Genomic DNA, 25,689 nt, shown 5'->3' on the forward strand with positions numbered 1-25,689 from the left:
TACAGAGAGATCCTTGATGAAAACCTGCTCCAGAGCACTCGGGACCTCAGACTGGGGGCGAAAGTTCACCTTCCAACAGGACAACGACCCTAAGCACACAGCCAAGACAACGAACAAGTGGCTTAGGGACAAGTCTCTGAATATCATTGAGTGGCCCAGCCAGAGCCCGGACTTGAACCCTATTGAACATCTCTGGAGAGACCTGAAAATAGCTGTGCAGCAATGCTCCCCATCCAACCTGACAGAGCTTGAGAGGATATGCAGAGAACAAATGGGATAAATTCCCCAAATACAGGTGTGCCAAGCTTATAGTGTAATTCCCCAAAAGACTCAAGGCTGTAATCGCTGCCAAATGTGCTTCAACAAAGTACTCAGTAAAAGGTCTAAATACTTATGTAAATTAGATCATTTAAAAATAAATAAATTAGGTAACATTTCTAAAAACCTGTTTTTCTTTGTCTTTATGGAGCATTTTCTGTAGATTGATGAGGGAAACCTAATAAAATGTTGAAAAAGTCAAGGGGTCTAAATACTTTGAAGGCACTGTATGCATGCATTAGGTCCTATTAGTTGCTCAACCCGATGATACAGGCAAGGTAAAATAAAGGGATTTGTTTGTACAGTACAGTTTGAGTTAAAGGCACTACTTCTGATTACACATCTGTCTATTCAGAGATTATTACTTCCATTTCTAAGCAGCCAGTTGCCATTTTGTTTCTGCTTTAGCCAAATCAATCACGAAGGGGTTGATTAAAGCATAAGGACAGAATAGCAACCAGGAAAGGCATTTCTTTCAACGCTGGTCATTGGTTTTATTCACATACCCTGTGTTATGTTTCTGCAATGTTAAAAAGGACACTACATTTCATCCTTTCCCCCAGTGTGCTTTGGATGATCGCATTGTGCTGTCAGTCGACTAGAGGACTGCCTTTTCCCCCAGACTACCATTGAGTAAAATAATCTGGAAAGCTCCTCAAGGGGCCTGTCCTCCCTTTTTCTTCCATCCATAGTTTATTTCCCCCCCTCTTCACCATTTTATAAATTGTACATGCATGACTCCTCAGTTCCCTACAAACTTTAACAACTACACTTTCCCCTCCATTTTATTAGGCAGCTGGTCAGCCACTCAATTTGATGGGCCATGATTGGTCCTTTCCAACTTTGGTTGCTTGTTAGTACAGGGAGGCGGGGTTTGCTGCTGGAAGACCTCTCTGATTCGCGCTACGCAGATGTCTGAGGCCACCTGTGTCTCCTTAGCGAGCCCCAATAGGCTGAGGAAGCCATGTGGGAGGTCCTCCACCACTCTCAGGGTCACTGGTTGGCCCATATCCCGCAGTTTCTTGGCAAACATCACAGAGTCATCCAACAAGGCATCCAGTGCAGAGGCCTGTGGGGACAGACAGGGGAGTAAGAATTACAGGGCCAATCTGGAGATTCTTCCTCCATTTTTGGACTGTTTAATTAATATGTAGGCCCCTTTTCAGTACACGACACACTGACGTCAGGCACGGAATGCACAAGCCATTTTAGGAGGTTGACCACCATCGCCATCTGTGCCCATTCAACATGGTTGCATTTCTGTTATTACTTCTAAACAAACACACTTTTTGGGGTACGCTTACAATGTTGTTTTGATCATTGCTTGAACAGTCGCTAAGATTATATTTGGTTGTGATCTTTGCTAAATACTTATTTTGGATGCAGCAGTTGATAGATAGAATGCCAACGCTCATTGACATAAGAGCTCTAGCCAAAAGTGTTTAAGTATAATGCAGTGAGTTGATTTGCAAAGATGACAACTAGTATATTAAGCAGGACATTCATACATCCTTAAAATCCAAATGATAATCCAAAAGTAGAGTGAAAAGCACTCATAAGCAACATGTAAACGGAGGCTTGTTTTGCTGGCGGTTAATGAGAACTCGGTTAATGAGAACTCTGTGTTACATAACCCTGTGTTATGTAACCAATATGGCGTGCATTGTCCTCCTGCAGCAATGTTTGCAAACACAGAAAGGGGTGTATAGAGTCCTGCCGTGGAAGTGTCATAATACTCATAAAATCTAGCGGTCAAACAGGGAAATGGTTCCATTCATTTTTCCCATTGGGGATTTTAGAATCACTGAAAATAACGTATGTGTTTCATGTAGACTTACCCTGGTGTAACGTTTTGATAACCATGTAAATCTCTCTCGGACAAGGTGACTTTCATATAATTGCCTCTATTTACTCTTAGATTCAAAAGTGCTAATTAGCATCAAAGTAGACATCATGCAAAACTACAAATCCCTGCAAGCTCCTGCACATCATCTCTAGCTGACACCTTCGCTAACAGGTATTGTGTCAATTTAAAATTTGCACAAGACAGTTCACAGAATTGTCCATTTAAAGAAATGTAGCCAACTTATTGTACTACATTTAGCTAACATAGTTATTCCAGACATTCTTACCTCTGCCTCGATTTGGCAGTGTCGTCCAGATCAGCATCTGGGGCTCCCGAGTGGCACAGCCGTCTAAGGCACTGCATCTCAGTGCTAGCGGCGTCACTACAGACCCTGGTTCGATTCCAAGCTGTATCACAACCGGCTGTGATTGGGAGTCCCATAGGGCGGCGCACAATTGGCCAAGCGTCCGGGTTAGGCTGTCTTGTCAATAAGAATTTGTTCCTAACCGACTTATATATATATTTTTTAAATAGTATTTCTTTATGATAGTCAAATTAGCAGCTAATTAGCATTTCATTTGGGGGGGGGGGTTATTAAAACATCACGCCAGAGTAAGCCTACATGAAACACAGCCTTTATTTTAAGTAAGTGTTTCTAAAATGTGAAAAATGATTGGGACCATTTTACTATTTTATCGCTAGGTTTTATGGGTATTATGACTCATACTGGTGGTACTTTATATTCTTTAAGAATTAATGGCTATAACCTATAACTGCTTAGTTCAACTATCATACCACATCAGAGGGGTATGCTACAAATCAGGACCAATGAGTTAGCCAGTTAACTTGGATAAACAACCACAAATAACTATTGATTTTTTTGGTTAATTAAGAAAAATAAACTTCGATGTGTTTTTTGTAGTATACCCCTCTGAACCAACAATACAAGCTTGTTTTATGCCAATGCTTATAAACAAACTCTGTACAGCTTCAAAACATAGTTACAACTATCATTTTGATCTCAAGATGGTCAGTCTTTGCATCTATAGCTCGGTGGTTATACGTATATTTCTCAAGCCCCATTCCTCAGCTATTTTTAACAAAACAAGTGGCGGGGTGTTCGCTTTGTATTGTTTGAACTCCCGATTGGCCCTTAAAGTGGAAAGACCAACAATGGTGGAGTATTAGAGAGACGAGAGAACAAGGTCAAAATAGACCCACTGCAGATTTTTACGAGTACTACTTCAGTGCGGAAGCAGAACCGGCCCCCACGACAGCACGCGTGCGACACCCACACTGCTCAAATCATAGACAAATGCTAATTTTTTGGCATAATAATGCTGTTGGCAGAAGACTGCCTCAGTAGTAATGGTAGGCTATAGACTGTTATGGGTACTTGGTAATTGGATGCTCTTCAGTAGCTAACTAAAAATACATTTAAACGTACAATCAGGGATGTAATCATTAGTCCAAACAATAAAAATTAGAGTTTCTATTGGACAAATTCTGATAAGTCTCTCCCCATTTTGTTCAGTTTAAGAAATGTTTTGCAACAGAGCGGCAAAATAAATACACCCCAGGGCCAATGTTCCCTAATTGTTTTCATCACTGAGTAAATTTCAGGTCTGCCGAGTGCAAACTTGAACGTTGTGAAAAATCTGTGCAACTTCCAGCACACGTTAAGTGCGCACACTGTTTACTGTGAACACCAGCTTTAAGTTATAGTTTTAATGGCCTACCATTAAAAAACATCCCATAACATTTTAACCTGGAAATAGCTAATAAAATAGCTATATACTATGATACTGCCTACAGTAGCAGCCAACACCACAGTTCAATGTAGACTTCTAAAAACATGCAGGGCTTGATATAACCCCTTTAGCCACTTGTCCTTCAGACAAGGAGGTGACTGACAATGCAGTTGTATTATGTTGTTTGATACAAAATGATTATTTTCATCCCCATACCATTATTATTACAGAGAATCAGTCAGACATGTATGCTACCCTCTGCCTATTGGCTTCTTAGCTTAATCAAACCTGTCTCAAAATACAACACTGCCCCTTTAAAAAGCTCTAATGTAGGCCTACACGTTTTGTGCTCTTGTAGGAAGCAATCACTGCCCAATTGTTGACCAGACATTTGCTATAATTGGGCTGATAACTCACTAACTAGCAAAGAATATGAACAAATGTGCGCACACACATCTACTCTTGACCACTCGTGCCTGTCATTGCAATGGAGTCCTCCTCCGATGCGCTCTGCCTAAAACAAAATCAGACTACTGGTAAATCTTGCATAGTTAGATTTGTTTCGGTATGTTACATTGAACGGGACTAATATTATGCTGATTTGATCATAATTCCCACAGTAGAGGGAAACGTTGATAGTGCAAATTAACGGGGAAAGTTTATTGTGCGCAGCTTAGAGGGAACATTGCCCAGGGCTCTTCCTCTGATTTTCTGATAAGGTGGTGATTGTAGGTGGCATTTTGCTTCTTTTTTTTCAACCTATAACTGCCATTTCCTGAAACCTTAAATGATATCAAACAATGTAGCCAAGTAAGCCAACACTGAAGTCTTGTGTTTGATCCTAAATAAAAATGTAGATGGTCTCAATGACACTAATCATTTAGGGGGTAATGATTATTCTAATAAATAGGTGCCTTGATTAGAGCTCGACCGATTAGGGCCGATTTCAAGTTTTCATAACAATCGGAAATCTGTATTTTTGGGTGCCGATTTGGCGATTTTTTTTTTCTTTCTTTTCTTTCTTTTTTACAATTTATTATTATTATTTTTTACACCTTTATTTAATCTTTATTTAACTAGGCAAGTCAGTTAAGAACACATTCTTATTTTCAATGACGGCCTAGGAACGGTGGGTTAACTGCCTCGTTCAGGGGCAGAAAGACAGATTTTCACCTTGTCAGCTCGGGGGATCCAGTCTTGCAACCTTACAGTTAACTAGTCCAACGCAATATAACGACCTGCCTCTCGCTCTCTCGTTGCACTCCACAAGGAGACTGCCTGTTACGCAAATGCAGTAAGCCAAGGTAAGTTGCTAGCTAGAATTAAACTTATCTTATAAAAAACAATCAATCATAATCACTAGTTGAACTACACATGGTTGATAATATTACTAGATATTATCTAGTGTGTTCTGTGTTGTATATAATCTGACTGCGCATACAAGCATACAAGTATCTAAGTATCTGACTGAGTGGTAGTAGGCAGAAGCAAGCGCATAAACATTCATTCAAAAAGCACTTTTGTGCGTTTTGCCAGAAGCTCTTCGTTGTGCGTCATGCATTGCGCTGTTTATGACTTCAAGCCTATCAACTCCCGAGATGAGGCTGGTGTGACCGAAGTGAAATGGCTGGCTAGTTAGTGCGCGCTAATAGCGTTTCAAACTTCACTCGCTCTGAGCCTTGGGGTGGTTGTTTCCCTTGCTCTGCATGGGTAATGCTGCTTCGATGTAGTGGCTGTTGTCGTTGTGTTGGTTTGAGCCCAGGGAGGAGCGAGGAGAGGGACGGAAGCTATACTGTTACACTGGCAATACTAAAGTGCCTATAAGAACATCCAATAGTCAAAGGTTAATGAAATACAAATGGTATAGAGGGAAATAGTCCTATAATAACTACAACCTAAAACGTCTTACATGGGAATATTGAAGACTCATATGAAAGCTGGTGGTTCATTTGAATTCTCTCATGTTCTGAGCAAGGAATTGAAACGTTAGCACATATTGCACTTTTACGTTCTTCTCCAACACTTTGTTTTTGCATTATTTAAACCAAATTGAACATGTTTCATTATCTACTTGAGGCTAAATTGATTTTATTGATGTATTATATTAAGTTAAAATAAGTGTTAATTCAGTATTGTTGTAATTGTCATTATTACAAATACATTGTTTGTTTTTAAAAATCTTTTAAATCGGCCCGATTAATCGCTAATCGGCTTTTTGGTCCTCCAATAATCCGTATCGGTATCAGCGTTGAAAAATCATAATCGGTCGACCTCTAGTCTTGATGTGAATAGTCTCGTGAAAATGTAAACTGACTATTCAAATTTTGTTTGGGGAGAAAATGCTGAATAATTCAATTACTGGATCCAATTTAGTAGTCTAGCTTACTGTAGGCTATTTGGAATATGAAACAAGTGAACTAGGCCGATAGGAACTTGTTTCAGATCTCCATCTCTGACCTAATCCATCAAGTTAGGTCTGACTACTAGGCTAGCATTCATTCAACGTGCCTTGTCATTGGTGAACTGACTATTATTATTATTAGCAGCCTACTGTTTGTTGACATATCAAGAAGTAGGGTCAAGAACTGATTAACTACCATAGGCCTACTAATCTATAACAGTTTCTGTGAAGGAGGGTATTAGCGGAACAGCTCTCTCTGCCATGTCTGTTTACATTCATGCAGTTATGCGCACTGAACTACTGCAACACCGCACGTTTCCTTGCCCGTCAATGTGCTCGCGCCTACTACCATTGGAGATCTAAGCATGTGTGGGCAAGAAAGTGTTCTGGCTTAATTCTAGTTCACTAAACGCAGTAGCCAACTACATTCGTCAAGGAGCTAACTACGAAATAAGTGGTTGTGTGCTTAACTAACACATAACATTTTGGAAAATGTATTTGACAAACAGTTTGTTCTCCATTTTCTTATCCTTTTCCCTCACACATCAGTGTCATCAAAGAATGACGTGGAGAGCTGCCATCCAGCTCGAGGGAGGAAAACACTACTACGACTATGGGGGGGGTAGGCTGGAGCGAAGAGCTAAAGATTCTCTCTCATTGGCTCAGCTCCAACTTCAGACGGTTGAAACCACAATGTTCCAACTAGAAGCCTATTTCTGCGTATTTTAGGCTAGTTTTTCATACCAGCGTACTTTGACCTCAAATTGCGTGCATGGTACACAAAATGTGTACATGTTGGCAGGTCTGCTACTCTTTTACTTTCTTGGCTGTTCCATCCTCCACACCAATTTTTCCAAATGCATTGACTCCACCACAACCACCCCTTCACACCCCCCTCTCACCACCAAGTGTACAGGTGGTAGTCCTCTCAGTAGGTCATCAGGGGATAGAAGTGGTGACACAAACGGGTTCTTGACGATGGGACAGCTAGGCGTCTGGATCACAGCAAGGCGCTCAGAGCGCAGGGGCTCAAAACCTTCTGGGTAATCCCTAGGACCTGAGGAGGAGTTGGATGAGGAGGAACTGGGTGACGTTGATCTGTAGTGGGCCTCGTTGTCGAGGGACTTCTGGTGTGACGATGACAGTGACCCTAGGACCTCTGCAGGAAGGAATGACTGGATCCAATTGGATGCCCCGTGTGTGAGGTCACTGATCAGCAAGGCTGTGTCTCTACCTAGAGCACTCAATGTGCTGGTCCCCTCTGTGGGCTGTACTGCCTGAGAGTCTACACCTGGAGAGAAAGGAAAAGAGGAAGGTGGTAAAAATGTTTTGGGGGGGGCAAAACAATACAGTTATATAATACCTACACACAAAAGCATCACTATTAATGCTGAGACACTCTTTGCCCCTCTAACTCATTTCCATAAGCTTTGACTAATACCCTCATCCATTTCACTTCCTTCCTTCCTTCCTTCCTTCCTTCCTTCCTTACCTGCGTAGGCATTGAGGCACTTGGAGAGCACTCCTAATGGCAGTAGTGGGTCAATGAGGGTGAGCAGACGGGAGGGCGAGGCGTCAATGGTGAGCAGGGTAGCTGGATAGGCAGCCATTATACCATCTGGGACACGCACACCGCAGGCTATGGCCCTCATAGACACTGTGATGCAGAGGTTCCCCCCAGCACTGTCCCCAGCCAGACACACACGCTCAGCCGTGGAGCCTGGGGCAGAGGGACAGAGCAATCAGTACCAGCTGGTCTGATACAGGAGGTTGTTATAATTATGCAATAATTTCTTTGGTTCTAAACTCTAACACATTAGTAACAACACAGACCCAGAAGATGGCAGTTCTTGAGGGCCCAACAGTAGGCATAGAAGCACTCCTCCAGGGCTCTGGGAAATGGGGCCTCAGGGGCAAGGGAGTAGTCCACAGACAGAATGGGGACATTTAGATCCTTGGACCAGCTCTTCAGATAGTTCTGGGAAATAAAAGGAGGATGGAGGACAAATGGAGTGATGAGAAAATGGAGAATTGACAGGAAAATTAAACATAACTGTTAAAAGAGAGGAAAGTAGACTTCATGGTAAGTGCTGAGCCCCACTTAACTTGATTACTGAGAGACTAAGGTGACTGATTAGCTTAAGTAATTGCAGGCATCACATCACAATGCCTGGCCTACCATACCTCATGGGATTTCGAGGTCTGGGCCACGAAGCCTCCTCCATGGAAGTGGATCAGCAACCAGGGGGAGGGAGGGTGCTTCTGAGCACCAAACGGTACCAAAGACACAGAGATGGGGGTAGCTTCTGTACGAGAGAAAGCCAGCAGCTCGTCACTGTCCTGAAGGAAGAGAGAGAACTAGATGTTTGCGTCATAACGTAACCCTTTTTACACTAACATGATTAAACTGTGCAGAACTTTGATAAAAACCTCACATAGTAACCACCGAGGTTACAGCTGAGAGCTCACCTGCCCTTCTCGAAGTTCATAGGAGATGAGCCGCATGTTAACAGGTCCCGGGCCCCAGTGGGCCACCGGAGGGGACACAGGGGCAAAGAGACGGGGGTCTGAGGCCAGGGGGAGGCGCAGTGCTTCAGGAGGTATGGTCAGGGTGAGGTTCAGCTGCACTAGGTTAGAGGCTACACTGGCCAAGCCCTGTGGGAGAAAGGGTCTTAAAAGCAATCAAAGCAACAGAAGGTTTGGAAGAGCAAGAACAAAGTGAGTAAGTAAGGGAAACAGAGACCTAAGAGAGACTGCGAGATTCAAGACATCTTTATTTGCATACAATATCATATTACTAGTCAACTCCCTTCTGCCCTCACCGATAGAAGCTCTGATTCTGTGAGGTTCCAGAAAGACTTCCAGAACTTCATGTCCAGATTCTGGGTGATCCGCTCAAACTCTGCTCCCCTCAGCTCTGGATCAATGACATACTTCGCAGAGGTAAGGAAGGAGAAAGCTGCCATGCCTTAGGGAAATGGAGAGTGTATGTAAAGTCTGTAGGGCAGTGCATACTATGCAATTAACTTTTAAAATGTCAAAGGATAACCACAAATCTTACATGAGGCCCTAAGTGGTAGATAGTCACTCAGGTTTATTGCGGCAAGTACTATTATGAAAGTTCAAATCAGGAAGGCTGGTCTGAATGTTTAACTTCTTCCATAACATAAATTCATTTTTGTTTCCTATTCTACGGGCATAGTGGGAATTAATACAAACGTATCATCATCAGATTAGCATCCTGTTTTTTCTCCTCTTTGCCATGTGTGGAAGGTCATTCACCCATTTACCTTGTAGCTTATAAGCACGGCACAATAATGCCTCACGCTTGCTGTTTAACCTATAGGCTGGGCTCACTTTTGCAATTATCACCTTTCTCTCTCTCGCTCAGCCAATAGGCATAAATCTTGGGTTGCATTTATGTGACAAACGTAGCCACGTTCTCTTACTTACTGTAATATAGAAAAAGGGGTTTGATGCCAGCAGTCGTGCATAGGACTACCTTACCGTCACATCATCTGGCTCCGAGGACCTTCCCTCAGAGACGAGACCATTCCTCAAACTACTTAATAAAATGTCATTGCATTCAGTCTGTGTTGTTTATTCAGTTAAGCCTGTACTCCATTAAATTAATATATATCGTTTTTACACGTTCTTACAGCCCAAAGAATTCAGACATTTACAGAGACTGACCTAACCCAGACTGTTGTTTTCCGTAGCTCTCTCCAAATGAGACCATGCTTATGACAACTGTCTGCAGGAATGGACGAAGGGTAGGCGAGAACTGGGGAGACGGAGGGAAAATTTCAGTATCATTGGTCTCACGTAGCCATACCTCCAAAAACGTCGTCAGGGAAGCCTGGTTCTCGCCGAGGCTACAGTATATCCACCCTCGGTATATTCCCAAGTCATGAAAAGCTTAGCATTCACAATGACCAATTGCTAAATTATATCTTATCAACATTATATTGAAATCAATGTGCCACTCCTCCCACAGTCAACAAGTGGTGATGACTGACCTGAAAGCCCAGGCAGCGGCCATAGAAGCAGGCCTTGTGCATGGAGGTGTACTCCCTCACAAACCTCCTGCTCAGCTCTCCATCCTGCAGGGAGTACAGTTGCCCATGACCGTTGTCGTGGAGCAGACGCTGAGCAAGGTAAAGGAGGGCCCGCAGCTGACACAGGGCACTGGAGTAGGCTTCCATCTCTGAGGCATTGTGGTTGGCCCTAAAGAAGGCCCTGTGGCAGTTAGAGGCAATGTAGCGGCCCTTGTGGATGATGTGCAAAACGCAAGACTGTAGCACCTGAGAGATGAAGATGGGATGCTTTGTTGTCAGCTGGTATTGCGAATAAAATGAATATATTTCTAGTTTTGCATTATATTAATAATCCAAGATTGTCCCTCTGTTGCTAGCTTGCGCAGTCTTTTGACTGTGTGATTGTCTCAGTCTCTTGACAATCACACTGCGTGATACTTCTTCTAGACTACTGACATTCTGAGCAGTGAGGTTAGCAGAAAAGTTATGTTATTATAGCTTACCTTTACCAGTGTGCGATACCCATTCCCAGGGGTATCTGCGTCAAAGTCATAGTGGTGGTAGACTGCAGTAAAACCAGCAACCACAGGTTCGAGTGCACGGCCATGGTCCTGAATCTTTCTCATGCAGGTCAACAAGCGTCCGGAAGCGTTACCGCACAGCAAGTCGGTAGGCCCAGACAGAGCTGTGATGTTTTCCTCACACACTGCCTCCAAGGCTGTGAACACAGCTCTCCAGGCCATACCTGAAAACTAGAGAGAGAAGATATATAAACCAAATCTTCTATTTCTGGATAACCACATTATATTAGCTTTGACAGCTTAAATGCAGGAGATTGAAAAGGAGAATTTTGCTTTTATACAACCCCCCCAAAAACATACACAGTACCAGTCAAAAGTTTGGACACACCTACTCATTCCAGGGTTTTTCTTTAATTGAACCATTTTCTACATTGTAGAATAATAGTGAAGACATCAAAACTATGAAATAACACATATGGAATCATGTAAACAAATATCAAATGAATCAAGTAAAAGTAAATCACCTAGTAAAATACTACGAGTAAAAATACTTAAGTATTCAAAGTATAAATCATTTAAAAAATATTATATTAAGCAAACCAGATGTCATCAATTTCTTTTTTTCCACCTTTTATTTAGGGATAGCCAAGGGCACCCTCCGACATCATTTACAAACGAAGCATGTGTTTAGTGACTCCACCAGATCAGAGGCTGTAGGGATGACCAGGGATGTACTTTAGACCATTTTCTTGTCCTGCTAAGCATTCAAAATGTAATTAGTAATTTTGGGTGTCAGGGAAAATACAGTGCCTTGCGAAAGTATTCGGCCCCCTTGAACTTCGCGACCTTTTGCCACATTTCAGGCTTCAAACATAAAGATATAAAACTGTATTTTTTTGTGAAGAATCAACAACAAGTGGGACACCATCATGAAGTGGAACAACATTTATTGGATATTTCAAACTTTAACAAATCAAAAACTGAAAAATTGGGCGTGCAAAATTATTCAGCCCCCTTAAGTTAATACTTTGTAGCGCCACCTTTTGCTGCGATTACAGCTGTAAGTCGCTTGGGGTATGTCTATCAGTTTTGCACATTGAGAGACTGAAATTTTTTTCCATTCCTCCTTGCAAAACAGCTCGAGCTCAGTGAGGTTGGATGGAGAGCATTTGTGAACAGCAGTTTTCAGTTCTTTCCACAGATTCTCGATTGGATTCAGGTCTGGACTTTGACTTGGCCATTCTAACACCTGGATATGTTTATTTTTAAACCATTCCATTGTAGATTTTGCTTTATTGTCTTGTTGGAAGACAAATCTCCGTCCCAGTCTCAGGTCTTTTGCAGACTCCATCAGGTTTTCTTCCAGAATGGTCCTGTATTTGGCTCCATCCATATTCCCATCAATTTTAACCATCTTCCCTGTCCCTGCTGAAGAAAAGCAGGCCCAAACCATGATGCTGCCACCACCATGTTTGACAGTGGGGATGGTGTGTTCAGGGTGATGAGCTGTGTTGCTTTTACGCCAAACATAACGTTTTGCGTTGTTGCCAAAAAGTTCAATATTGGTTTCATCTGACCAGAGCACCTTCTTCCACATGTTTGGTGTGTCTCCCAGGTGGCTTGTGGCAAACTTTAAACGACACTTTTTATGGATATCTTTAAGAAATGGCTTTCTTCTTGCCACTCTTCCATAAAGGCCAGATTTGTGCAATATACGACTGATTGTTGTCCTATGGACATAGTCTCCCACCTCAGCTGTAGATCTCTGCAGTTCATCCAGAGTGATCATGGGCCTCTTGGCTGCATCTCTGATCAGTCTTCTCCTTGTATGAGCTGAAAGTTTAGAGGGACGGCCAGGTCTTGGTAGATTTGCAGTGGTCTGATACTCCTTCCATTTCAATATTATCGCTTGCACAGTGCTCCTTGGGATGTTTAAAGCTTGGGAAATCTTTTTGTATCCAAATCCGGCTTTAAACTTCTTCACAACAGTATCTCGGACCTGCCTGGTGTGTTCCTTGTTCTTCATGATGCTCTCTGCGCTTTTAACGGACCTCTGAGACTATCACAGTGCAGGTGCATTTATACGGAGACTTGATTACACACAGGTGGATTGTATTTATCATCATTAGTCATTTAGGTCAACATTGGATCATTGAGAGATCCTCACTGAACTTCTGGAGAGAGTTTGCTGCACTGAAAGTAAAGGGGCTGAATAATTTTGCACGCCCAATTTTTCAGTTTTTGCTTTGTTAAAAAAGTTTGAAATATCCAATAAATGTCGTTCCCCTTCATGATTGTGTCCCACTTGTTGTTGATTCTTCACAAAAAAATACAGATTTATATCTTTATGTTTGAAGCCTGAAATGTGGCAAAAGGTCACAAAGTTCAAGGGAGCCGAATACTTTCGCAAGGCACTGTATATGGAGTAAAAAATTACATACATTTTAGGAATACAGTAAAGTAAAAGCTGTCAAAAATATAAATAGTAAAGTACAGATACCCTACAGAAAACTATTTTATTAGTACTTTCAAGTATTTTTTTTACTTAAGTACTTTACACTACTGCCAAAGAGGGAACAGTTTCATTGCAATCGTGTTATGATTTAAAATGTTTCACTGGAAAAAATTATTTGCATTTATTTACAATTAATTTGTTCTTGCCATTAAAATTGCAATATATATTTCCTTGCAATATTATTTATTTTGCACTCAAAACATGAGTTAATGTTTGGCTTTCAATATCATCATTTTTATTTGCCATAATAAAAATGTTGTTCTCTAATTCAAAAGGGTTGCTTGATATAAAAAAGGCACAAATGTAATTCCATAAGAACTGTGCTGAAATAAAAGTAGGGTATCAAAGAATTTGCACAGCTGTCAATCAAGCTAAGGACATAAGAGAATGTATCAGTCCAAGGTTGGTTAGATCTGTTGATTCATGATTCTTAGTACTCTTGTCTTGACTAGGCCTATACCTTTAGGATTTATGACAAGATTGTGTTCATTTTGATAAATGCTGGCAACAGGCTTTGTGATCTCATTATTTTGCAGTTAGAAAAAGTCTGTGTGTAGGAAGAGTCTTGGGATAGTTGCATGCTTTAATCTTTGACCTTTGTCACACACAACCAAACCCGTCATTAAAGCAGAAGTTTGCTTTTTCACAACCAAAAATAAATAAAATGTATTGTTATAGGGTCGAAACACTTGTTTTGCAATTTGAGAAACTTACCGCAACCATCCTCATCGTGCAGAATGAGGGTTAATGTTGTTTTGCAATTTCACTTGGGGTTGGGCTAAGTTTCTCAAAAACAAGTGAAATTGCAAAACAAGTGTCTGGACTAGAGATCGACCGATTAATTGGAATGGCCGATTAATTAGGGCTGATTTCACCTTTTCATAACAACCGGAAATCGGTATTTTTGGACGCCGATTTGGCCGTTTTTTTTACACCTTTATTTAACTAGGCAAGTTAGTTAAGAACACATTCTTATTTTCAATGACAGCCTAGGAACGGTGGGTAAACTGCCTTGTTCAGGGGCAGAACGACAGATTTTTACCTTGTCAGCTCAGGGATTCAATCTTGCAACCTTACAGTTAACTAGTCCAACGCTCTAACCACCTGCCTCACGAGGAGCCTGCCTGTTACGCGAATGCAGTAAGAAGCCAAGGTAAGTTGCTAGCTAGCATTAAACTTCTTATAAAAAACAATCAATCATAATCACTAGTTAACTACACATGGTTGATGATATTACTTGTTTATCTAGCATGTCCTGCGTTGCATATAATCGATGCGGTGCACATTCGCGAAAACGAATTGTCGTTGCTCCAACGTGTACCTAACCATAAACATCAATGCCTTTCTTAAAATCAATACACAGAAGTATATATTTTTAAACTTGAATATTTAGCTCAAAGAAATCCAGGTTAGCAGGCACTATTAACCAGGTGAAATTGTGTCACTTCTCTTGCGTTCATTGCACGCTGAGTCAGGGTATATGCAACAGTTTGGGCCGCCTGGCTCGTTGCGAACTAATTTGCCAGAATTTTACATATTTATGACATAACATTGAAGGTTGTGCAATGTAACAGGAATATTTAGACTTAAGGATGCCACCCGTTAGAAAAAAATACTTAACGGTTCCCTATTTCAATGAAAGAATTTCGAGATGATAGGTCATTAATATGGTCGAATCCGGAAACTAAGGCTCATATTTCTGTGTGTTATTATGTTATAATTAAGTCTATGATTTGATAGAGCAGTCTGACTGAGCGATGGTAGGCACCAGCAGGCTCGTAAGCATTCATTCAAACAGCACATTCGTGCGTTCTGCCAGCAGCTTTTCGCTGTGCTTCAAGCATTGCGCTGTTCATGACTTCAAGCCTATCAACTCCTGAGATTAGGCTGGTGTAACCGATGTGAAATGGCTAGCTAGTTAACGGGGTTGCGCGCTAATAGTGTTTCAAACGTCACTCGCTCTGAGACTTGGAGTAGTTGTTCACCTTGCTCTGCATGGGTAACGCTGCTTCGAGGGTGGCTGTTGTCGATGTGTTCCTGGTTCGAGCGAGGAGAGAGACGGAAGCTATAATGTTACACTGGCAATACTAAAGTGCCTATAAGAACATCCAATAGTCAAACGGTATATGAAATACAAATCGTAGAGAGAGAAATAGTCCTATAATTCCTAAAATAACTACAACCAAAAAGTTCTTAACTGGGAATATTGAAGACTCATGTTAAAAGGAACCACCAGCTTTCAAATCTTCTCATGTTCTGAGCAAGGAACTTAAACGTTAGCTTTCTTACATGGCACATATTGCACTTTTACTTTCTTCTCCAACACTTTGTTTTTGCATTATTTAAACCAAATTGAACATGTTTCATTATTTATTTGAGGCCAAATTGATTTTAATTGATGTATTATATTAAGTTAAAATAAGTGTTAATTCAGTATTGTTGTAATTGTCATTATTACAAAAATAAATAAATAATAATAAATAAAGATTAAAATTGGTATATGCTTTTTTTGGTCCTCCAATAAATCGATATCGGCGTTGAAAAATCATAAATCGGTCGACCTCTAGTCTGGACCCTATTTACAAAAAAAAAAGAGATGTGGTTGTAAAAAAATACTTATCTTTTAATGATGGGTTTGGTTGTGTGTGCTAAAGGTCAAAGATTAAAACATGCAACTATCCCGACTCTTCCTACAAACAGACTTTATCTAACTTTGCAAATGAATGAGATTACATAGCCTGTTGACAGCATTTATCAAAATGAACACAATCTTGTCATAAATCCTAAAGGCATAAGCCTAGTCAAGACAAGAGTACTAAGAATCATGAATCAACAGATCAAACCAGCCTTAGTTGCATAGATATGACTGATAAATTCTCAATTATGTCCTTAGCTTGACTGACAGCTGTGCAAATTCTTTGATACCCTACATTTATTTCAGCACAGTTCTTATGGAATTACTTTTGTGCCTTTTTATATTAAGCAACCCTTTTGAATTAGAGAACATTTTTATTATGGCAAATTAAAAAATGATACTGAAAGCAAAATATTAACCCCAAAGTTGAGTGCAAAATAAATATTGCAAGGAAATTATTTTTAAAGGCAAGAACAAATGAATTGTAAAAGAATGCAAAGAAATTCATTTTCAATCCTAACGCAATTGTGATGAAACGGTTCCCTCTTTGGCAGTGGTGTAAAGTACTTAAGTAAAAAAAATACTTGAAAGTACTACTTAAATAGTTTGGGGGATTATTTATATTTGACAACTTTACTATATTCCTAAGGAAAAAAATAAAATGATGCCATCTGGTTACCTTAATATAAAGAATTTTAAATTATTTATACTTTGACTTTTAATACTTAAGTATATTTAAAACCAAACACTGACTTTTACTCAAGTAGTATTTTACTGGGTGACTCAATTTTACTTTAGTAATTTTCTATTCAGGCATCTTTACTTTTACTCAAGTATGACAATTAGGTACTTTTTACACCACTTATCTATGGTTAAAATAAGTTACTCTGCTCTTTGCTTTTCGCTGCCCTTTTCTGCATTTGTAAAGTTTTGGTACATTAATTCCATGTAGGTGGGGTTTAGAGGGAGGCATAAATGTTGCTTCTCTGTTGGTCAAACGGTTTTGGAGTAACAGTACATAATTTTTTATATCCCAGCTAGAAGCTTACATGTTTGATAGATAGCTAGCAATGCTGAGAGGAAACAGTGTTTTTTGCTAGTGTAAAAATGCTTTACTTTTCTTTTTTTTGGTGTCTAACTTTTCCATTTTGGACAAAGAGGACTCAGTAGCTAACATTAGCCAGCTAGCCCAGTGGGACTAACTAACCTAGCTAGCTAACATTACAACAAGGAGGTTATCAGGGAAAAACCCTTAGGTAAATAAATGTCTTGTAATTTCACACTTAAAAGATGCATTGAAACAATTAGCTAGTTAGATAACTAACATGGCAATACAGTGCTTTTGAAAGAATTTAGACCCCTTGACTTTTCCCACATTTTGTTACATTACAGCCTTATTCTACAATGGATTAAATTGTTTTTCCCCCCTCATAACCAATCTAAACACAATAACCTATAATGACAAAGCAAAAACAGGTTTTTAGAAATGTTGCCAAAATGTATAAAAACAATGAAATATGACATTTACATACAGTTGAAGTCAGAAGTTTACATAAACCTTAGCCAAATATTTAAACTCAGTTTCAATCTCAGTTTCACAATTCCTGACATTTAATCCTTGTAAAAGTTCCCTGTCTTAGGTCAGTTAGGATCACCACTTTATTTTAAGAATGCGAAATGTCAGAATAATAGGAAAGAGAATGATTTATTTCAGCTTTTATTTCTTTCATCACATTCCCAGTGGGTCAAAAGTTTACATACACTCAATTAGTATTTGGTAGCATTGCCTTTAAATTGTTTAACTTGTGTCAAATGTTTCAGGTAGCCTTCCACAAGCTTCCCACAATAAGTTGGGTGAATTTTGGCCCATTCCACCTGACAGAGCTGGTGTAACTGAGTCAGGTTTGTAGGCCTCCTTGCTCGCACACACTTTTTCAGTTCTGCCCACACATTTTCTATAGGATTGAGGTGAGGCTTTGTGATGGCCACTCCAATACCTCGACTTTGTGGTCCTTAAGCCATTTTGCAACAACTTTGGAAGTATGCTTGGGGTCATTGTCCATTTGGGAGACCCATTTGCGACCAAGCTTTAACTTCCTGACTGATGTCTTGAGATGTTTCTTCAATATATCCACATCATTTTCTGCCCTCATGATGCCATCTATTTTGTAAAGGGCACCAGTCCTTCCTGCAGCAAAGCACCCCACAACATGATGCTGCCACCCCCATGCTTCACGGTTGGGATGTTGTTATTCGGCAAGCCTCCCTCTTTTTCCTCCAAACATAACAACGGTGATTATGGACAAACAGTTCTATTTTTGTTTCATCAGACCAGAGGACATTTCTCCAAAAAGTACCATCTTTGTCCCACTGTGCAGTTGCAAACCAAAGTCTGGCTTTTTTAATGGTGGTTTTGGAGCAGTGGCTTCTTCCTTGTTGAGTGGCCTTTCAGGTTATGTCGATAGAGGACTTGTTTTACTGTGGCTATAGATACTTTTGTCCCCGTTTCCTCCAGCATCTTCACAGGGTCCTTTGCTGTTGTTCTGGGATTGATTTGCACTATTCGCACCAAAGTACGTTCATCTCCAGGAGACAGAACGCGTGACCTTCCTGAGCGGTATGGCGGCTGCGTTGTCCCATGGTGTTTAAACTTGCGTACTACTGTTTGTACAGATGAACGTGGTACCTTCAGGTGTCTGGAAATTGCTCCCAAGGATGAACTAGACTCGTGGAGGTCTACAATTTTTATTCTGAGGTCTTGGCTGATTTCTTTTGATTTTCAGATGTCAAGCAAAGAGGCACTGAGTTTGAAGGTAGGCCTTGAAATACATTCACAGGTACACCTCCAATTGACTCAAATTATGTCAATTAGCCTATCAGAAGCTTCTAAAGCTATGACATAATTTTCTGGAATTTTCCTAGCTGTTTAAAGGCACAGTCATCTTACTGTATGTAAACTTCTGACCCACTGGAATTGTGATACAGTGAAATAATCTGTACGTAAACAATTGATGGAAAAATTACTTGTGTCCTGAACAAAGTAGATGCGCTAAACGACTTGCCAAAACTATAGTTTGTTAACAAGAAATTTGTTGAGTGGTTGAAAAACGAGTTAATGTCTCCAACCTAAGTATATGTAAACTTCCGACTCCAACTGATTAGTTTTATGTAAACTCAGCAAAAAACTAAAACATCCCCTCACACTCAACTGTGTTATTTTCAACAAACATGTGTAAATATCTGTACGAACAAGATTCAACAACAGATGTAAACTGAATAAGTTCCACAGACATGTAACTAACAGAAATGGAATAATGTGTCCCTGAACAAAGGGGTAGGGGGGGTCAAAATCAAAAGTAACAGTCAGTATCTGGTGTGGCCACCAGCTGCATTAAGTACTGCAGTGCATCTCCTCCTCATGGACTGCACCAGATTTGCCCGTTTTTGCTGTGAGATGTTACCCCACTCTTCAAACAAGGAACCTGCAAGTTCCCAGACATTTGTGGGGGGAATGGCCCTAGTCCTCATCCTCCGATCCAACAGGTCCCACACGTGCTCAATGGGATTGAGATCTAGGCTCTTCACTGGCCATAGCAGAACACTGACATTCCATTCCACAGAACAAGCAGTATGGCTGGTGGCATTGTCATGCTGGAGGGTCGTGACAGGATGAGCCTGCAGGAAGGGTACCACATGAGGGAGGAGGATGTCTTCCTGTAATGCACAGCATTGAGATTGCCTGCAATGACAACAAGCTCAGTCCGATGATGCTGTGACACACCGCCCCAGACCATGACGGACCCTCCACCTCCAAATTGATCCCGCTCCATAGTACAGGCCTCTGTGTAACGCTCATGCCTTTGATGATAAACGCAAATCCGACCATCACCCCTGGTGAGACAAAACCGCGACTCGTCAGTGAAGAGCACTTTTTGCCAGTCCTGTCTGGTTCAGCGACGGTGGGTTTGTGCCCATAGGCGACGTTGTTGCCGGTGATGTAAGGCAAGTCCTCACCAGACAACAGGCCTACAAGCCCTCAGTCAAGCCTCTCTCAGCCTATTGCGGATAGTCTCAGCACTGATGGAGGGATTGTGCGTTCCTAGTATAACTCGAGCAGTTGTTACCATCCTGTACCTGTCCCCCAGGTGTGATGTTCGGATGTACCGATCCTGTGCAGGTGTTGTTACACGTGGTCTGCCACTGCAAGAACGATCAGCTGTCCGTCCTGTCTCCCTGTAGCACTGTCTTATGGGTCTCACAGTACGGACATTGCAATTTATTGCCCTGGCCACATCTGCAGTCCTCATGCCTCCTTGCAGCATGCCTAAGGCACGTTCACGCAGATGAGCAGGGACCCTGGGCATCTTTCTTTTGGGTTTTTTCAGAATCAGTAGAAAGGCCTCTTTAGTGTCCTAAGTTGTCATAACTGTGACCATAATTGCCTACCATCTGGAAGCTGTTAGTGTCTTAACGACCAGTCCATAGGTGCATGTTCATTAATTGTTTATGTTTCTTTGAACAAGCATGGGAAACAGTGTTTAAACCCTTCACAATGAAGATTGGTTTAGTTATTTGGATGTTTACGAATTATCTTTGAAAGACAGGGTCCTGAAAAAGGGACGTTTCTTTGTTTGCTGAGTTAATTTATATATGGTCTATGTAACCTGTATTTATCTTTTAATACAGTCATCTCAGTTTTCATTTGAAGCATCTTCATATCCTTCGCCTGCTATGCAAAGAAATGGGCTCCTTTGTATTTGTAGTCACGGTCACAGAAACAGGTAAACATCTTGGCCCCAGTTATTCGGTGTATAAAGTGACGTATACTGTGTCGCCACCATGCTCGATGCTATTTACAAGGACTGCTACCTCGATGCAGACAAGAAAGAGGGTTTAGGTGAAATGTTACATACACAGCTGGACAAGATGGAAACGGACACAGTGACAGTGGGCACCGAGGAAGAGAGGCCACGGACAAACAAAGCTGAAACTTCACTGCTTGACATGTATGATGGTTGATAATGAAACAACTGAACAACGAAACAACACATCAAGTAAGTGAAAGAAATAAGTCTTGATTATGTTTTACTGGTAATGGGGACATACGTAAATGCCAACAAACCTTTTGGTCAGTGTGGTGTGTGTGTAACCTTTATTTAACTAGGCAAGTCAGTTAAAGAACAAATTCTTATTTACAATGACAGCCTACCCCGGCCAAACCCGGATGACGCTGGGCCAATTGTGCGCCGCCCTATGGCCGGATGTGATACAGCCTGGATTCAAACCAGGGACTGTAGTGATCCCGCTTGCACGGAGATGCAGTGCCTTTGACAGCTGCGTCCGTGTGTGTGTGAAATATTTAACTGTACTAGAATTCTTAAAAAAGGCACAAAAAAATGTATCAGTAATCGTTTTTTTGGTCAAGGAAAATATTGTGTATCAGAAAAATGTCATCAGTGCATCACTAATATTTAGCAATGAATCCGCTGAAAGACGTCCAATGGCTCTATCGAACAAGGACAACCATATTTACACGCACAAACGTGTCGTGCGATCAGTATCACACAGAGCCTTCTCAACATGCCACAAAGAAGGTCTACATTTCTTTACAGATTTCGTCCCCCAACCCCCCATGATGAAAACAAGCCCAGATTTCCCTAGGTTAAAATTCCATTTAAATATCAAGTGTTTTCAGGAGCAATTTCAGTAATGGGAAACGGCTCGGGGATCTAATGATGCTCCTACTAAGTTTCTAACGATGAATGAAGCCTTAGGATGCTTTTGGGAAACCGGGCTCTGTTCAATTTCCATGAAGGCCTTTTTAAATTCCTTTCAGTTTTTATTAAAGTCACTGTCATCTAGTTACTTAAGACCCAGCTCTCAAAACAACAGCCCTTTGAACCTAACCATCTGATTGATGACGTCACCAGACATTTGAGGTATAGCAACTAACCCAGTCCACTAACTTCACTCCCAAAATATCAGGTTTCACAAGAACGACACTCATATGCACGACATCAGCTTTCCCAGCGGTAACCACTGGCCTCTACATTAGTCCACCTACACTTTTTTGTTTTGTTTTACTGTATCAATGTTGACAATGGCAGTAAATCCATAGTTAAAATTCGTTCTTTCAAAAGCCACATCGAATTTAGCAGCCAAAATGCTAGCTACAGCTGCAGCTAAAGTTATCTATGGCAGAAATTGTGACTGACGAACAACAAGCAAGCGACTTCAAACGGACACCCGAAATTTAACGTGCGATTTGTGTTTACGAGATAAATGTGAATGTACAGTTATCAAACATGCAAAGCATAGTGTATTTTATAGACTAGTACAAACTTACCAACACGCATCCTCTCTTCTACTGACAGTTTCTGTTTCGCCCACAGACCCTGACTAGTAATTATTACGAGTATTCTGCCAGCAGCACAAACGATGACGTCACATTTGAAATGTCATGTTAAACCTTCATAAGAAAAGCCCGTATTTAAAAATGTGGATAACTCATTCAAAATATATTGAATTTATCCACTTTTACTGTGCCAACAATAAAAGGCAATAAGTAATTTATGACCAATAATGAACAAATACAATATTGACACTGGAATGTTGAGAATAGTAGACTGTGGAGATACTTTTTTTTTTCTTTTGTACCTGTCTCAGTTAAAGTGCTGCCACCATAATATCCTGCTGCTAGGAGAACGGTCATTAAATATGGGTAGTCATGATGTGCAGTTCACGAACTATTCATTTTTTAAGGACTATTTTTTACAACCTCTACAGCCCTTATTTGTTTTTCTGAGTGACATTGTAGTCGTTCGTTTACCTGCTGCTGGCGGCAATGAATTCTGTCATCTATTTTACTCTTACAGTATTTCTAAATAGAAGTCATATCAGCCAGGGAAACGAATTGTTCCCACTTTATGATAGAACATTCAGATGTATCTGCCTGGCTGTGGGGATCTTTACTTTAATTATTAGGATTTTCTTGTGATCACAAAATAACTACTTATTTTGCTCAAATAGAGGAAAAATAAAGTAGTGTTTTCTTTGAAAAGATGGGCCTGGCTGATAATAGAACATTCAGTGTGGCGCTGTTTAGCGCATTTTTTTGTATTGTCCTTTAAGTGTGTGCTTTCAGGCAACTACTCGACTACCACATACCGACAACACATGTTATCTCACGTGTGTGTGTGTGTGTGTGTGTGTGCGCGCGCTTTGCTGCATGAGGGACTGGTGCACGTCACAAAATAGATGGCATCACGAGGTAGCAAAATTATGCGGATATATTGAAGCAACATCTCAAGACATCAGTCAGGAAGTTAAAACTTGGTCGCAAATGAGTCTTCCAAATGAACAATGACCCCAAACATACTTCCAAAGTTGTGGCAAAATGGCTTAGTGACAACAAAGTCAAGGTATTGGAGTGGCCATCACAAAGCCCTGACCTCAATCCTATTGAACATTAGTGGGCAGAACTGAAAAAGCCTGTGCGAGCAAGGAGGCCTACAAACCTGACTCTTAAATTTACCCAACTTATTTTGGGAAGGTTGTGGACCTGCAACCTTTGACTGAAGTTAAACTATTTAAAGGCAATGCTACCAAATACTAATTGATTGTGATGAAAGAAATAAAAGCTTTAATAAATCATTCTTTCTGCTATTATTCTGACATTTCACATTCTTTAAAAAAAAGTGTTGATCCTAACTGACCTAAAACAGCGAATTTTTACAAGGATTAAATGTCAGGAATTGTGAAAAAACTGAGTTTAAATGTATTTGGCTACGGTGTATGTTAACTTCCGACTTCAACTGTACTCCTCAATGCCATTGGATGAATCACAGAACATATTCTAGTCTGTGCTAGCAAAACAGTCCTGTAGCATAGCATCCGAGTCATTTCACCACTTCCGTATTAAGCAGGAATCAGGAGGATATAATTATTGTCAGATTTTCCAAATGGAGGGCCAGGGAGAGCTTTGCACGCGTCTCTGTTTGGAGTAAAGGTGCTCTAGAGTTTTTTTTGTTGCTCTGTTTGCACATGTGACATGCTGGTTGAAATTAGGTAAAACTGATTTGTTTGCTTGCAATAAAGTCCCTGGCCACTAGGAGCACCGCTTCTGGGTGAGCATTTTCTTGTTTGCTTATGGCCTTGTACAGCTCGTTGAGTGCGGTCTTAGAGCCAGCATCGGTTTGTAGTGCTAAATAGACGGCTACAGAAGATATAGATGAAAACTCTCTTGGTAGATAGTGTGGTCTACAGCATATCATGAGGTACTCTACCTCAGGCGAGCGATACCTCGAGACTACCTTAATATTATACATTGCGCACCAGCTGTTATTGGTGGCCCCTCGCTTCTCCTCCTGCACACGCTCAGACATGGTGTGGCAGAGGGTGTGCTGGAAGCTGTTTGAGAACATCCCAAAGTGCTGGGTGGAGAGAGTGCTGACTGGGATGGTGCAAGCTATCAGCAGGTAAGGGAAGGGGAGATAGCTAGAGGTTATAAAATGGTTTCAAATTGTCTGTATCTTTGTCCCATCTCTTTCTCTCATATTGTAAGTGTTATTTTTCCTCTATGCCTGACAGAGGTCCAATGATCATGGGGAACCTGGTGTTGAAGAACAAAAAGGCCCGGTTTATTGTCACCTATAAACTGCTCCAATACAAGTATGAGGTGAGACGGTGAACTGATGTTGAACTGGGCAGTCATTCATTCATTCTGTACGATGCATCTATTCATTCTATCATTGTTGGAATTGAACAGACCTCTGTTATAGCTGAAGTCTTCATCTTACTTCACAGACTCATGTTTTGATTATTCTTTTGGGTTACCTGACTCAGGACAGGAAGATGCCACTACTTATACAGTTGAGTGTACAAAGAAGTCTTTGGTGTTGTGATGATATATTTGTATTTATGACAATGTTGTAGATTTTGTGTGTGTGACTGTGCGTGTGTCCAGGTGCTGCGGTCGCTGTGCCAGGCCTGGAGCAGTAGCTCTATGTGAGCCGGGCTCTGCTGCTGTGTGTGGGACTACTGAGTGATGCAGAGTTACAGGTGCTACGCTCAGGTACACCCCCAACACTACGGTACAGTATTGTGTCACATGATTTGACCTGTCTGCCTCCGGGTTGTATTCAATGTACAAATCATGCACAATTTTGACAAGGTGGGAGATACATACTGAATTTATACTGTTTTCCAAGTTATGTGTTGCTTTTTCACATTTGTTAATTGGTTTTGTAAGAGTTGGTTGGTCGGTTCATTCGTTTTCCAGTATGTTGATGCCATTGGTTAAAAAAGTAAAGGTAAGCTGCAGGGTCCAACCAAAAATATAAGCTTGTTTTACTCCATTGTTTGTAAACAATATCATTTTACAAAAAATGATATTTTGGTTGCATAAATAATGATTAACAAATATTACAATGAATGTGAATATGAAATATCAAAACCGAATGGAAACCCCTTTTGTTATTGGCAATAATTAACTTAATAGTGAGACATGGAATAGTAAAAAAAAAAGTGTATTTTGTAACGCTGGATGTTTGAAATATGAGTAGGTGATTTGAGTCATGCTTCTTCAGTAGTGGAATACATTAGCACATGAATGTTGGAAATAAATATTGTGTGTAAATACTGGAGTGATGTATGATTGTTAATAA

At 40.7% G+C, this 25,689-nt stretch overlaps 1 protein-coding gene across 4 annotated transcripts; it reads right to left on the reverse strand.

Annotated features, from left to right (window-relative positions):
* Positions 1-452: 452 nt before the first annotated feature.
* On the reverse strand, positions 453-22,458 carry lipea (lipase, hormone-sensitive a). Of its 4 annotated transcripts, none has more exons than XM_042310137.1 (11): positions 22,371-22,458; positions 10,857-11,105; positions 10,336-10,620; positions 10,010-10,100; positions 9,139-9,284; positions 8,786-8,971; positions 8,501-8,656; positions 8,150-8,294; positions 7,809-8,036; positions 7,219-7,607; positions 453-1,387 (listed from the first exon to the last, which is right to left on the reverse strand). In XM_042310137.1, the coding sequence occupies exons 2-11, from the start codon at positions 11,094-11,096 to the stop codon at positions 1,127-1,129; spliced, it is 2,127 nt and encodes a 708-aa protein (XP_042166071.1). In that variant the 5' UTR covers positions 11,097-11,105; positions 22,371-22,458; the 3' UTR covers positions 453-1,126. The 4 variants fall into 4 exon arrangements, with proteins under 4 accessions (XP_042166071.1, XP_042166072.1, XP_042166073.1 ...); XM_042310138.1 differs by lacking the exon at positions 22,371-22,458 and adding an exon at positions 11,503-11,619; XM_042310139.1 differs by lacking the exon at positions 10,010-10,100 and having other exon boundaries at positions 10,336-10,543.
* Positions 22,459-25,689: the final 3,231 nt, after the last annotated feature.

The sequence above is a fragment of the Oncorhynchus tshawytscha genome, linkage group LG31 (genome assembly GCF_018296145.1).
Source record: "Oncorhynchus tshawytscha isolate Ot180627B linkage group LG31, Otsh_v2.0, whole genome shotgun sequence".
Lineage (NCBI taxonomy): Eukaryota > Metazoa > Chordata > Actinopteri > Salmoniformes > Salmonidae > Oncorhynchus > Oncorhynchus tshawytscha.